We start from the raw sequence: 16430 nt of genomic DNA on the forward strand, positions 1-16430 counted from the left end.
TAGGAAACAAGTGCGCCCACAATGAAAAGCCTGAATTCACAAAGAACTTGAACTCAGAACCCGCTACACATCACTGATCTTCCCAGGGGGAAGGCCAGTACCTGCGCTGGGGGCTCTTCTGTACGTTTTCACCCAAGCGGGTCTGGAAGCATCAAGTTAAAAGGTCATTAAAGGGTAGAGATAAGCAGGAGCTCAATGGTTAAAAGTATCAAAATCCTTGCTACATAGTCCAGAGCAAACAACCAGCTGTGATGAGATTCGTAAAAGGAGCCCTGCTGAAAGTCACCAGCAGACACGTGCTACATGGACAGTAACTGGCCCCCACCACCCCCGGCAGCTCGAGTTCAAAATGGCGCCCCGCCCGCCCCTGACAGCCTCCGAACCCGCGCGCGTCCGGCGGAGCGGGGGCGCCGGCGCCGGGGACGCGGCCGGGCGCGCGCGCGCGTCAAGGCGGCTGCGCGCCTGCGCGAGGGCGGGCAGCGGGCGCGCGCGGCGGGGGCGGGCTCTGCTTAGCGCCGAGCTGCAGCGGCGGAGCCGGACGTGTCCGTGAAGATGGCGGGCCGGGTGAGTGCCGGCCCGGGAGCCGTGGCTCGAGGCGGGGGTGCCAGGCTCGCGGGCAACGGGAGGTCCAGACGGCCTCAGGGGAGGGGAGTGAGTCTGAGCAAATGGGGTGTTGAAGGGGGCGGCAGGCCAGAGAAGGTGGGAAGCGGGGAGTGGTGGCAGGGGACTAGCCCTCCTCAGAAACTCCTTCCCCCTTAGGAAGCTCGAGGGGAGGAGACCCCCTCGCAACCCAGGTCTCCTGGGTCTCCTTTAATTCTCCCATTCCATCCCTTGGGGCTTGTCCCCCTAGCTTCTCAGGGTAGCCGCAGGCTCGTGGCCGTCCCAGCCCGGGTCGGAGGGCTCGAGGGGTTTCTCCGCACCCTCTTACGAGGAGGGCTTGTTAGGTGCCTTCTCTGGAACAACTGCGGGGCATCTGTCCGCTCCATTGGGTCAAGGGTTGTGACAGGGACCATTAGGAACCCCATTCCTGGTTGTTCACAATCAGAGGTCTCGGGAAAGGAGGAGGGGGGTGCAAATGACTTTGGCTGTTAACCCTCGGCCATCAGGGGGACGTGTCACTGCCGGCTCAGGCAGAAGTGCCTTGAGCTTGAAGTGGGGATGGATTTGAGGTGTCGCGTTTTGCTTTTATGAATGACAGTCGTTTTGAATGCAGCAGGGTATGTTGTAGTTTCAGGGTTTTAAATTTTACTTCCTCCTTTAGCCTCTGAGATCGCGGTGTAGTATGGGTTTGGCTAGGGGAGATAGGACTGGTTCTGTGCTGTACTGCAGTGTGCGTTGAGCAAAAACCTCTCTGAGGGATGGATCCTGCCTAGAGATTACTGGTCATAAACCTGGGGACGTTAACTGCGTCATTAGGGGATAAGGATGTGCTTGACTGATTTATTTCTACTGGAATATTTGAATAAGTTTGCATATGTTATACATACACGCAAATAGACTCCCTGAACACAGTTGTAAGTCAGGAGATTCTAGAGTGAGAAGAGACCTTAAAGGTCATTTAATTAGGTCTCTTCTTTCCCCCACAGCCTTATCTTTTATCTGCAGCTACTTCCTCCACAACAACTCCCTCCACCTGTGCTTCAGAGGCTGTCTCTCCCCATCTTCTAAAGAACCCCATTCCTGTGTATTCACCTGCTCCCTTTTAACAACAAACTCAGGCTTTTTCCATCTTGAAACAAACTCTCCCTCCACCCCCACAGCTGTCACCTTTTCTCTTCCCGCCTTACAGCCAGGAATCTTGACAAGAATTGTCTTATGTATTTGCCTCCCATTTGCCTTCCTCCCACTCATTCCTCAACCCACTGCAGTCTGATTTCTGGTCCCATCATCCCAGTGAAACATGCCTCTAAACTTAATTGATGTTTTTCATTCCTTGTCTTGCTGGATGTCTCAACAGCGTTTGACATTGTTGACCGTTGCCTCCTTCATGGAAAACGCTCTTCCCTTGGCTTCAGCCTCCCTCCAATTTTTAGTCAGACCACTCTTTTGCAGACTCACCCTCCTCTACTTTGTTATTCAATGCAGATGTTCCTCAGGGCTGTCTCCTCAGTCTGTGCTTTCTCCCTAGGCAGTCTCTTCTAAGCCCAGTTTCAACTACTGTCTATATGCCAATGATACTCAGTATTTTACTCCCAGTCCAAACCCGTTCTTTAAATTCCGGATCAATATGCCAAACTATTTAAAACCAAGACACCTCACACTCATCTTGTTCAAATAAACCCATGGTCTTATCCCACCTAATATTTTTACAGTTTCCTATATCAGTGAATGGCATCACAATCCATCCATGTATATAGGTTAGAAGCCTGGCAGATGGGGAGTGGGTCATTCCTTATACTTCTCCGTCACCATATCCTCTGTCCCCAAATAAAATTCATCACTGAGTTCTGTCCCCACCCCACGCCCCCCCCCCAAAAAAAAGGGAATTAATTATTAGAGCCAAAGAATCTGGCTTGGGCATTGCTGCTTTAAACTGTATCCAAACACCCACTGGACTAGTTACATGGGTTCTGTCATTTTAACGTCCTAAAAATCTCTCCAATCTATCCATCCACCTCTTTACATCTTCATTTCCACCTGCTTTTCCCGAAGCACTATCCTTTCTGGCCTGGACTACTGCAGGAAGCTCCCAAGTGGTCTCCTTACACCATTCACCACATTGATTATTCTCTCCCATGCAAATTGCTACTTAATCCCCCCTTTAGTAGCATCTCATTACTTTTGGGAGAAGACCAAATCCTTAACTGGGCCTTTAAGGCCCTTTGTGGTTCTGCTCCTACATCTCCACTCACTGCCTTACTCTCTATGCTTGGGTTATATAAGCCTTTCCAATCCTTGAACCTCTTATCACAAGGACTTTGCGTGTGCTGTTTCTTTCTTTATGATGTTCTGCTCCCAACCGTTTACCTCCTACTCACGGATCACTCAGCTACTCAAGGGAGGCCTGTTCTGATCCCATACCAAGTCAGATCCCGTGTTAATATGCTCTTCTCTCTTTTTAAACTTTTTATTTTATATTGGAGTATAGCCTATTAACAATGTTGTGATAGTTTCAGGTGGACAGCAAAGGGACTCAGCCACACATATACATGTATCCATTCTCCCCCAGACTCCCCTCTCCATATGTTCTTGAAGAACTGTATTCCTTTCCTTAGAGATTTATCTGTCATTTAAAACGTTTTAGCGTGATTACCTGTCTCCACTGCTAGACTTTGCTCTCCACGAAAGCAGAGACCATGTTAGTTTTGTATTCACTGTCATCATCAGTGCTTTGTATCTGCCTGGGACAAAGGTGCCCAATACATTTTTGTTGGAAATGAATCTAATCTCTGTCTTAATACTTTAGTGATAGAGGGTGCTACACCATAAAGCTAGCCCATTTTAGTGTCATATTAGAAAAGTCTTTTTTGTATGGGGTTCCATGTAATTTTTATACATATGATTTCTGCTGTTTGAAACTGTAAAACTAAACAATTCCTTTTTCATGTGATAACTCCCTCGCTGTTTGAAAACAGGTTACATATTCCCTTAGATTTTTCTCTTTTGCAAATTAAACATCCCCAGTTTCCCAAATATCCTCTGTTCTAAATCCTTCATCATTTAGGTGACTTTGCCTTGGAAATGTTCTTTTTTGTCAGTGTTTCTTCTATTGATAAAATGTGCTCAAGAGTCTAACTCGGTGATCAGTGAAGAATCTCCTTGAACTATTATTCTCTGATGCTGGACAATACCATTACTAATACAGGCTAATTTGCTTTTTTTCTGCAGTAAATCACACTCTTGGCCCATACCGAGTGCTCAGTGCTCAGTCGTTTCTGACTCTTTGCAACTCTATGGACTGTAACCCACCAGGCTCATCTGTCCATGGGATTTTTCAGGCAAGAATACTGGAGTGGACTGCTATTTCCTCCTCCAGGGGATCTTCCCTACCTAGGAATTGAACCCACATCTCCTGCATTGGCAGGCAGATTCTTTACCATTGAGCCATCTGGGAAGCCTGGCCCACCCATACTGAACTTAGAATCAGTTACAGCTCCAGTGTTCTTTTAAAATCACCCCCCGCCTCCCCCCGCCCACCATACCCCTACATTCTAGGTATTGTGCAGTTGTTTTATTGAACCTAAGTGTGAGACCTTACATTTATCCCCTTTGCAGTTCACTTTTTTGGGGTCCGTTTCTGCTGCCTATTGAAGGTTCTTTGATTCTTTCATTTTATGCAACACAGTAGTGCTCTGTTGCAGTGTTGTTTCATCCATAGATCAGTAGGTTTAATGACCCTGCTTTCTGTGCCTCCATTCTAGCCACTGATAAAAGGTAGGATACGATGGGGTCAGAAGCAGGCCTTGAGCATGCTGCTAGAGACCCTCTTCTAGGCTGGCACATGTCAGTACACTTCAGGTACCATTGCTTAACTACAAATGTATCTCCTTTAATCGGGACAAAACCTCCCTGCGAAGTAAATAGTATTAACTTTGTTTTACTCCGAGAGAGGGGCTTAGTAACTTGCAGGTTCACAGCCCGCAAAAGGCAAGGTTAGGATTTGAACTCAGGTCAGTTCCCCAATTTACTTGACAGGGTATAAAGAGTAGATTTACCTTCTTACCTAAAACAGTGCTTCTGTCAAAGTTTAGTTTTTTAAAACTACCTTCTACCTTTTGGAAAATCTAAACCCCTTTGGCCCATCTCAGATTGTCTTGTCTTCTCTTCCTGTAGCCATAACTTAACCACCACCCATCCATGTTTAACAAATAGGGTGAGCCTTTGTAATTCTCTTAAAATGGGTTCTGTATTTCCTCTTTGTGGGAGAAAAGCTGTCTTGAGTTATTACTGCTTTGGGTTGGTTTAGTTAATTTTGGCATTCTGACATCATCTTGTAAATGGTATTTATGTTTGCTCTATAACTGAAGATTTGTTGTATCACTGTTGCTGATGATAGCATTAGTAATCTGTATTTCTTTTCCTTTGCTTTTGCTGTCCAAAAAGAAAGCATCATATTTAGTCCATCTGGGAAACTGAAAAATAAACTGTGTGATGTTATTCAATATATAGCTCCAAGGTCATCAGAACTTGGTTAATCCCTAAATTACTTTGAAGCCCCTAATCTTAAAAGTAAAGAACCTGAAAGAAAATAATTTTTGTCTTTATTGTTTTACTGTATTTGTCATATGAGAAAAATATGGAATGACAAGTTGGATACATTTTATAATACGATCAATTTAAACGTATCTGGTTCCTTTTGGCTTTTCGAAAGATTCAATTAGGTAATAGATTTTCTCAGCTCTTTTAAATTTTTGCTTGTAATGAATCAAGATGCTAACGTTGTAATTCTTATTACTGACATTGACTGTAGACTCTTATTTGTAAATGACCTCCATGTACAAATGGCTGCCACTGCCTCCGGCCCCCACACTGATTTTCAGAACTCTCATGCTGCAACTGCTCTGGAATCATGGAATGAGAAGCAGAGAAAAGAATCTGAAATGTAGCCTTTATAGCTAAGGAGAGCTGACTCTAGGTAGGGGGAGGCTCCTTAGTGACGTTCCTCTGATGTTGCATGCCAGGTCCCTTAAACTACCACTCAAACCACTCCTGAAGAAAAAGGAAAGGGAGGAAGATAGGCTTTCCACATTGTCTGAACTTTTCTGTACTCTTCTTTTTTTTTTTTAGATTTTATTTATTTATTTAGCTGAACTGAGTTTTAGTTGTGGCATGCAGGAGCTTTCAGTTGCGACTTGTGGGATCTAGTTCCCTGGCCGGGGATCGAACTGGGCCCCCCTGCTTTGGGAGCACCGAGTCTTAGACCCTGGACCACCAAGGAAGTCCCCTGTACTCTTATCTTTTAAAATTACTAGACATCTCTCGTATTGGAGATTTAGCAGTCCCTTTCTGAAAATATACATGTGTTAAGGAGAATAAAACCAATGGATTGTCTTCTTCATAAATCCTTATATCTAGTGGAGGTAATTTGTTTTAAGAAATAGGAGCAAGATGATGTTAAGTAGGAATTGAAGGGAGAGAACACTCTTAGGTGTTGAAAAGGGTTTAGAAAGATGTTAGAAGTGAAATTTACCTCATCTGTCTGTTGGTCTGGGTCAGGCTAGCATATTGAAAAAGCTCTTGTAGTCTAGTCCAGAAACCTAACCATTTATAACATTTTTATGGGTGAATGACATCTTTACTAAAGACCAGCCTTCAGATTGGAACACAGTGGTAAATTAGGGACAGTTCATGCGCAGTACCACAAGTCAAAACAAATAATTTAAAATGTCTCATAGTTCCATTTCTAAGTCAGGGTTTTGCAGATCAAAGCGTATCATCTTTTTGCAATCTTGTGTGCAACAGTTACTGTTTTTGTGTGTCACTCCTGTGATTTTATTAAGTATTTTCAAAGGCAGTACATTTTAGAAAACAGAATGGAACTCTTTACAGCACTGTCAGATAGCTTCTTTCTGAAACCCAGAGGAACTGATGATTAACGTATTCTTTATAAGTGTTTAAGTCAGACTGCAAAGGTGTAAGGTGAAAGTATATTATTTCACTGTTGGAAATTCCTGAATTGGTGGAACAGTGAACTCTTGGAAACAGCTGTGTTGGCAATGCACTAGGTGCTTGCTGTAATGCTATTCTGAAGGGTCCATACTCTGGTTATGGCTTATCAGGGAAAAATCTCGTAATGAAGTCCTTGATCATTCAGTGTTAATGCCCTTGAACGGGCTCTGAGACCCACCTTACATTGCCTTCAATTTCCTAGTGATTCAAAGTCATGATTTCCTACTTATTTTTTTTATGATGCAAACTAGATAGTCCTTGTATGACTGTAACTATTTCTAGCTCTGTGCATTTTAAACAAGAATAAGTCATATATATCTTAAGAGATTTCAAGTATGCTGAAAAGTACAGCAAAGAATATATACCTATATCCATGTGCTCACTGCCCAGGTTGTAAAAGTATTTACATATTGTGATATTTGCTTTATATCTTTTAATCCCCCAGAAATAATCACTAGCCTAAAGCTGGTATAAATCCTTTCTGTTCACGTCTATGTAGGTTTGTGTCCCTAACCAATATATTGTTTTGTGTGTCTTAAAAATGTATATAATGGTGTTATATTGTATATCTCCTTCTGCAACCTGAATTTTTTCATTTGAGATTGTCATGTTGGAATTATGTAGAGTTAGTTAATTCTGTTTATTGTGTAGTAGTCTATTTTGTAAATATATCGCAATTATCTGTTTTCTTAGAGGACAATTTAGGTGGTTTTCAAATTTTATTTCTTCTGGTGTGCACAGAAGAAAATACTCATACATACAGATATACATACTTTTTTGTCTATATCTCCTTGCATATGTATGTTGAATTTCTTTAGGATATGTCTAGAGATACGGATCTATACCCTGTTTGTAGAATTGCTACATAGAATTGCTGGGTAATCAGTTACCTTTACCTAGTTAAACAAGTTTGTGTTCTTACCAACAGTGTATGATTACCTGTTTCTCGTGTCCTCTCCGGCACTTAATATTGAGATATTTTAATTTTTACAATATGATAGGTATAAAATAATACTGTTGTTTAAATTTGCAATTTTCCCTAATTACTAGTGAGATTGAGCATTTTTCATATTGATCATTGGAGTTTCCTCTTCTGTGAATTACCTTTGCATATCCTTTGCCCATTTTGTTGTTGTTGAGCTGTTTAGTGATGATCTTTTCATGTATGTAGAGTTTTAGATTTAAATTTTATTGTAGTTGTAACTACCCATTTTTAACCTCTGTGTATTAGTGTGCTTATATGTCTTAAGATCTTTTCCCACTTTGAAGTCAGAAAGATTTTCTTTGAAAAGGTTTAATGGTTTGCTTTTCATATTTTGGTGTTTGATTCATCTGGAATTTATTTTTGTGTTTGGTGTGAATTAAGCTAATTTTATCTTTCCCATATATATAACCAGTTGTCTCAATACCATGTTTTGAGTCCAGCCTTTTCCCACTGATCTGTAACGCTACCTCTGTTTTATATCCGCTCTAAGTCGGAACTCGTTTCTGTTTCATTGTTCTGTTTGTCTGTATGTGCACCACTACCAGTGTCTTAATTGCCATAGCTTAAAAATTATTCTTGCTATCTCGTAGGGTTAGCCACTCATTTTTCTTCATTTGGCATTTCTTGGCCCTTTTCCATATGAATTTTAGGAGCAACTCAGTCTCTCCTCCTTTAAATTGTTTTATGTTTAAGTTTATTGCCATTGATTTTGACTTATATTTTTTCCTTATATTCCACAGGGGCAGATATAAAGATCATTTCAGTAAAACTGAGCTGAATTACTCTAAGAAGCTGATAAGCTGATTTCTTTCCTCCCTCTATTCCTCTTTCCTTCCTTTTTTTAAACCATGAAGCCAAAAAGTGCTAATAATTTATTGCAACTTTGTGCTCTATAGATTTGAAATCAAGTGAATTAGCATCAGCTGTTCATGAGTAATGCAGAGTGTTTTGGTCCTTTGCTAAATTCGGAATGAAGTGTTAAGTTCTGATGTATTTTGCACTAGCTGCCATGGGGTCCCTGAGTGGGACACGACTGAGCGACTTCCCTTTCACTTTTCACTTTCATGCATTGGAGAAGGAAATGGCAACCCACTCCAGTGTTCTTGCCTGGAGAATCCCAGGGACGGGGGAGTCTGGTGGGCTGCCGTGTATGGGGTCACACAGAGTCGGACACGACTGAGGCAACTTAGCAGCAGCAGCAGCAGCATGTAGATCTTTGGTAAGAGAAAATGGGAAAATTATTAAAGTAACAAATATGTTGTCATTTTTGAAATCCAACATTCACTTTTTTTTTAATTTAAAAATTATTATTGTTATTTTTTGGCCAAGCAACTTTCAGGATCTTGTTCCCCCATCAGGAATTGAACCTGTGCCCTGAGCAGTGAAAGTGGGGTGTCCTTATCACTGGACTGCCAGGGAATTCCCATCACTGGTGGATTTTTTTTGAGTGTAAAGTGTTTTTTAGTGTTATGTGCATATGAACGAACATTTTCTTACTTAGACAAACAATGAAACTAGAAATGATCATTCTCGGTCTTCCAAAAAATATCAGTTTTGGGGAGATTAAAATATTTTAGTTATCCTAGTTACTTTTCTCCTGGAGAATAGTACTGACAAAATTTTGTGAGATGATAGCAAACTTAGATCCCACTGTTTAGAACAGAACCTGGCGTGGAATGATTGTTGAATGGATGAATGACTATTTCTGATTAACCTAGTAACTTATAATTTTGGACAAGGTGTGTAGTTGTACTTTAATGTTATGTTCTCTGCCAGGCTACTGAATGCTCTTGTTTATTTTGTTATCCACGTCATTAGTAATATAGCATAGATCTAATTTTAAAGAGCTACTGGCCTCCAATACAGTCCTTTTTCTTGATCTTCATTTATGAAGTCTAAGTTTTTTGTTTATATAGACTTTGAATCAGTTTACTACTAATCAAGCATCAAAATAAACTTAATTATAAACTTTTATCAAGGTAAAGGATGAAATGGACTAAGAGCATTATTGAAGCCTTCTTTCCTATATTTTCTTCTCTTCTATTGTAGAAGGAAATGAACCTTTTTTTTTTAAGTTTGCTTCTCTTAGTGCATTGATTCTCAAGGTAGAATCTGTAGACCAGCTAATGAGCATCACCTGAGAACTTGTTAGAAGTACAGATTCTCCCCCCACTTGATTTAATTAGAAACTCTGGGGGTGGGGCCCCTGCAATCCCTTAAGAGTTCTGTAGTGATTCTGGTGAATGCTTAAGTTGAGGACCATTGACTTGTTGTAAGCTCTTGGATTCAATTTCTTACAAATTGTTGACGATCCCCCCCAGATTTCCTTCCAAATGTATACTCAGCCTTGTTATTTCTAGATTTCAGGGTTATTGAATTGTCTTTCCTTCACCTATATCTAATTTTCAAACATTTAAGAAAACACAAGTTATTTCCTGCAATATCAAGAATCAGGTACCCTGACTGACCTTGATATACTAGATAGCATAGTAACTACAGTTAATTTTAAAAATATTGTATTCTTGAGATTTGCTAAGACAGTAAATCTTAAGCGTTCTTACCACACACACAAAGTGGTAACTCTGTGAGGTGATGGGTCTGTTAACTAGCTTGTTACCATAATCATTACAAAGGTATACTTGTATCAGAACACCACATTGTATACCTTAGGCACAATTCCCATAAACCTGAACTTGTGCATGTATGCCTGTGATCCAGCTGTTCTCCTGGAGAGGGTAGGTGTAGGGGTAGAGGAGTGTGTGTGTACATGTATATACGTGTGTATATACATGTGTGTGTGTATATACATGTGTGTGTGTATAGTATAGATATCCAATAGAAATGCATAGGCATGTTATTCAAAAGACATGTATGAACATATTGTTGGCAACAGTATTCATGATTAAGAACTGGAAACAACTCATGGATAAATAGTAGCATATTCATATAATTATACACTATAAAAAGCAAAGAAAATGAGCTATTGCTACATGCCAAAACTTGGATGAGTCTTATAATCATAATATTGAAGGGTAGAAGTCAGACATGGAATAATACATGGTATGCTAAGTTGCTTCAGTTGTGTCCAACTCTGCGAGCCTGTGGACCGTAGCCCACCAGGCTTTGTCCATGGGATACTCCAGGCATGAATACTGAAGTGATTCCATTTATATAAAATTTTCAGCAGGCTAAACTCATCTGTTTGATTTCTGTCTCTGGTGGTAGAAACAAGAGAGTGATTTTTTTAGATAAATTGAACTTCATCAAAATTTAAAATTTTCATATATCAAGGGATACTACCAAGACATGAAGAGAGAGCCAACAAAATGTGAGAAAATATTTAATAATCATATGTCTGATAAAAGTCTAGCATCCAGAATGTATAAAGAACCGTTACAATTCAACAATAAAAAGAAACCTGATTTTTAAATGGGCAGAGGATTTGAATAGATACTTCTCCAAAAAAATATGTGAAAATAACCAAAAACACATGAAAGATACGTGTTCACCATCATAGTCATTAGAGAAATAAAAATCAAAACCACAGTGAAATGCTACCTCACACCCTCTAGGATGGCTATAGTTTAAAAAAGGTGATGATGTAGAGAATTTGGGACGCTCATATACTGCTGGTGGGAATGTGAAGTAGTGCAGCCATTGTGGGAAACAGTTTGGCAGTTCTTCAAAAAGTTAAACACAGAATGATCCAGCAAGTCCAGCGAGTGACTGAAATGTATGTTCATAGATAAACTTGTACATGAATGTTCATAGCAGCATTATTCATAATAGCCAAAAAGTGGAAATTATCCATCAGCTAATACAGATAAAACAAATGTGGGTTATCCATACGATGCCCCGTGATCCCGCCCTGGAAAGGAATGGTGTGCTGTCACGCGAAACAGCATCGATGATCTTCCAAACATTATGCTGAGTGAAAGAAGCCAGTCACAAAGATGACAGATTGTATGATTCTATTTATATGAAATGTTCAGAAGAGGCACGTCCATAGAGATAGAAAATAGATTAGTGGTTGCCAAGGGATGAGGGAGGTGAGCATTGGGACTAACTGATAATGGGTACAGGGTTTCATTTTGGAGGGCTGGAAGTGTCCTGGAATTAGAGAGTGGTGATGATTACATGGCATAGCAGATATACTAAAAACCACTGAAGTGAGGGTTTCTACCTCCTTATACATTTGAGATGCATGCCTTAAGATGCTTATAAGCTTAAGAATAGGATGCTGTGATCCTTGAATGGGACCAAATGGAGCTCCAGTATGTACTTGAGTCAAATTCGAGGTAGCTGTGGGATTAAAACATAGTCTTTTAGTTTATTCACCTAGAAATCAGACTTTTTTTTCCTCTTCTAAGTGTACAAAATTCAGAATGAGTCATGTTTAAAAAATCATTTAGAGAGAAGTAATATTCTTGTGTTATGAGAAAACAAAAATGTTAGCTAGAGTGAGGCAAATAATGTTCTTTAGATTTTGGCAGTAGGAAAGAGAATTGTGAGCTAGGGCGTTTGCAGGTGTGTAAAGCTTTTAAAACAGTGCCAGCTCTCAAAACACATTAGCTATTATTATCGACACTGCCCCCCGCCCCCAGCCGCCAAGTGGATAATCAGTTGTCTCAATGCCTTTTATTGAATTGTTCAGCTTTCCTCTACTGTTTCTAAATTTTACCTATTAAGTTCTTGCCAGGTTCTGTTTCTGGATTGCTTTTTCTACTTCACCGAACTGTTTCTATACTGGTACTATGTCGTTTTTTGTGGTTTTTTTGAACTGTACCAGGCAGCCTGTGGGATCTTAGTTTCCTAACCAGGGAGGGAACCCAAGCTCTCAGTGAAAGCCCAGAACCCTAACCACTGGACTGCCAGGGGATTCCACTACATTGGTTTAATTGCTGTGTATGGTGTGTCTAGTAGGGCCAGTCTCATTCTTTCTGAAATTTTGCTTGGCTGCTTTCACAAATTAGAAAAGACTTTGTTCCCCTCTCATTTTGCCTACTACATTTACTTTGCCAGTTACAGTTTAGATTGAGTTTGCTAAAGTCCCACTGGGATTTTCTTATAATTACACTAAATATATAGGTTAATTTGGAGTTGATGGTATCCTTACAGTATGTGCTTCTGTTGGTTTTCCTCATATGGATCTTATATTGATTAATTTTCTAGATATATTTCTCAAACTATTTTTTTAATTCCACAAATATTTATTGAGTGCCTGTTATATTGTTCCAGGTACTTCTCCAAATTTTAAAGTAATGTATTTTGAGGCATTAATGAACTTTCCCAAATTAATGCAGTCATGGAGAGGAAATTATTCACAAAGCCAAGGACTCATTTAACTAGTTTGTGATTTGGTGTTCATTTTAATGCTGAATCATTGGTTAATCCACCCAGTATAAACAAAATTTTAACTCTTTGTATATTTATCAAAAGATTCTGTGCTTCAGAGCATATTTTGTAATTTCTTACTGAGCTTATTAATAAAAAGTATGTTTTCTTAATTTATGGACAAAAATCACTGTCACACTGTAGTCAAAGACTAGATTTAACCAACATGGTTTAATTATGAAGAAAAAACACAATAAGCAAATTATGAGACCTTGTCTTATATTTTCGTGAATAATGACAGTATCCTTACAGTTATTTTCCTGATGTGTGAGGTCATCACTGTTTGTGCAGAAACAAAGATCTGGAATGAAATATACCATCAATTAACTTTAATACAAAACTTTTAATTTGGCTAGTAAAGTAACACCTAACTTATTTTTTAAGCTGGAAAATGCAGAAAAGAGGAAAATTAATTAAATCACTGATAGTCCCATTTCCCAGTCACAGTTGTTTTTTACATTTTGATGTGTTTTTATTTAATTGCTTTGCTATACTTAAAAATATCGAACTGTAAAGTAAAATTTATATACATGTATATATATACACACACACATGTATATGTATACTGTTCTGTGATTTGAATATTATGAGCATATATGAAGTAGACATGTTTTACATAACTATCATTTTGAAATAGGACTTTTAGTTTGCTTCTAATTCATCACTGTAAAGTAATGCCATAGAGGATGACTTTGTACATAAAAGTTCTCTATATTTAAAATTATTTTCCTAAGATAAGGGTTATTTATTGTAAAAATAGTTCCAACCATTCAGAACTCTGAAAAGTGAGGATGTTTCACTTATACCTTCTTGTTTCACCTCAATGATAACTACTGTTAACAATTTACTATGTCTTTTTTAATTAAAAACCATGCTCTACATACTATTTTTAATACTGTTTTATACCTTTTTTAAAACAGCACTGTATTGTGGATATTCCCCTTGTCAGTATGTACAGAGGTACTTTGACCTTTTAGATTGCTGCATACTTGTAATGCTTTTAACCATGGTGCTATTCATGGCATTTATTTAGCTTTAGGTTGTGAATTTTTTTTCTGTTACAAACAATTATTGCATATTTCTATGATGGTCATAATAGCTGAGGTTTATTGAGTATTTACTCTGTAACAGGTAAATCATAGTATCTCCTTTAATCCTCTTGTGTATGTTTGGGTAGGTGTGGATTTTTTCCAATGTCCTCATGTTTCTGTTCCTGTCCAGGGGGAGAGTAGAACTTTAGATCATATTTCTTGCCTCTTAAGGAAGAATTATTACAGAGGAAAAAAAAAAAAAGTCTTAACTCTTCTCCGGAGGAAGAATCGCCAATCTTAGTTAGTATGAGACACACACAGGAGTGTAGGTTTTATACTTCCTCTTTTTACATTCTGGGCCCAGGACTAGCAGGCCAGTATGGTCAGTAACCTTAGACTGGCCTTTTAGAGGTAGATCTGGCCATTCTCCTAGTTGTGATTCCTGCAGTTGAGATGAGACCTTGTTGGAAAGTGAACTGTCTGTTCTGGAAAGGTAGCTATCTCTCTTTCAGTAGGCAAGAGATTGGGTCTCTTGATTAGGTCTTTGTTGCACAAGTGTAGGTACCTTGTATCCAAACTATATTTTGTAGTTTGAACATTTATACCATCTTTGCAATGGGAATTATTGGAGATTGCCCAACTATTAAAAAAAAAATCAGACTGTCATTTCTCAACTTCACTGAGGTATAACCTCTGCACAATAAAATATGATCAAGATATAGAACTATCTCAAAAAATTACTTCATGTTTTTTTGCTGTCCATTTCACCCCCATCCCAGTCAATCACTGATTTTGTGTGTATATGGTTATTCTAGATTAATTTTGTCTCTTCTGAGATTTCATCTGATTATAAGATGAGGCTTAAATAACAAGGATGATCTCTTTTAAGCACCTGGCTTTACTCAGCGTTATGTTTTAAGGTTTATGCATGCTGTTACGTATATCAGGAGGTAGTTTCTTTTTAATTTCTGGGTAGTGTCCGTTGTTCTTGCCTGGAGAATCCCAGGGACGGGGGAGCCTGGTGGGCTTCCGTCTATGGGGTCGCACAGAGTCGGACACAACTGAAGTGACTTAGCAGCAGCAGCAGCAGCAGTGTCCGTTGTATATGCCTGTGCCACAGTTTGTTTATCCATTGACTGTTGGCAGATCTTTGTGTTGTTTCCATTTTTGATTTATGAATAAAGTTGCTGTGGACATTTGTGTACAAGTCATCGTTTTCATTTCTCTTGACTTAAAACCTAAGGATAGATCTGCTGGGGCACATTGACCTTTTAAGAAACTGCATCACATCTTTGCCAGTATTTAGTGCTGTCAGCTTTTTACATTTTCCTTTGTGTGTTTGTGTGTGTTTCTTTCGAATACCAAAACAGGAAGTCTTTTCTTTTTTTTCCCCAATATAATTTTGTAAAGGAATTGTAAGGCCTTACGGGATGTCAGGAGGTTCATCTATGTGAATAGTTACTAGTCTGAGATGCATAACGTGAAGGGTATTCTTACAGGCTCTCTGCAAGATTACTATAGGACATAGAAGTTTGACTTATTTCTACCTATCACTTCTAGTCCCGCAGAACTTCAGAATTTTAATAGAAATTATTATTTCAGGAGTCATAGCAGAGTGATTCCATAGGCCTGAAGACAGGTATTACTGATGGCCTTTCTCTCACTGCTTTAGACTGGCAAGGTCCAATACAACTGTATGCAGTGATCCCTAATAGCCACGTGTGGCTCTCGAAATGTGACTAGTGCACCTGAAGAACTGAGTTTTAAAATTTTAACTAGTTTTAATTTTAATAACGTGTCTAGTGGTTATTTTATTGCACAGTACATTTCTAAAATGTTATTTTTCAGGAAACACATAGTTGAGCGAGACTTGTTAGTTGAGCTGTCTCTGGAGCAGGTTCATATAGGTTGTCCTACTTCCCTTTCCTGTGGAGGAATTTGTGTCTCTGGAGACATGTAACCTAGGCCTGAAGCACCACAGAGAAGACCAGCGGATTCATGAGTGTTGCAGTTATTTGTAATGAGGTCTTTTAATTAGGTACTGCATGCTTTGTTTTTTTTCTTTTTAATTTTGCCCTTCTAATTCTTCAGGAAAAAATAAAGCATATGCTTAAAAATCTAATATTTAAAGTGAACCTTTGAACGAAAGTATGTTATTTAAATTTGAAAAACGGCAGTGTTGTCTGGAGGAGTCCTGGTTATATCCCTCTCCCATTTTTTTTTTTTTTTTTTTGGATGAGAAGAAGCCAGTTCTCTTCCTATACTTTAAAGGCTCTCACATAAGTAATGATGTAATTAGTCACTCAGTTGTGTCCGACTCTGCGACCTGATGGACTGTAGCCCTCCAGGCTCCTTGTCCATGGAATTCTCCAGGCAAGAGTATTGGCGTGCGTTGCCGTGCCCTTCTCTAG

General features: G+C 39.3%; 1 protein-coding gene across 4 annotated transcripts in view; it reads left to right on the top strand.

Moving 5' to 3' along the window:
* The first annotated feature begins 442 nt into the window (after positions 1–442).
* The window catches only part of NSF (N-ethylmaleimide sensitive factor, vesicle fusing ATPase), a 148313-nt gene continuing 132325 nt past the window's right edge, over positions 443–16430 (top strand). For all 4 annotated transcript variants that reach the window (XM_055575627.1, XM_055575628.1, XM_055575629.1 and 1 more), the window contains exon 1: positions 443–564. In XM_055575627.1, coding sequence (XP_055431602.1) covers positions 553–564 — 12 coding nt within the window. In that variant the 5' untranslated portion in view covers positions 443–552. The remainder of the gene's footprint in view (positions 565–16430) is intronic.

Source organism: Bubalus kerabau, chromosome 4 (genome assembly GCF_029407905.1).
Source record: "Bubalus kerabau isolate K-KA32 ecotype Philippines breed swamp buffalo chromosome 4, PCC_UOA_SB_1v2, whole genome shotgun sequence".
Classification (NCBI taxonomy): domain Eukaryota; kingdom Metazoa; phylum Chordata; class Mammalia; order Artiodactyla; family Bovidae; genus Bubalus; species Bubalus kerabau.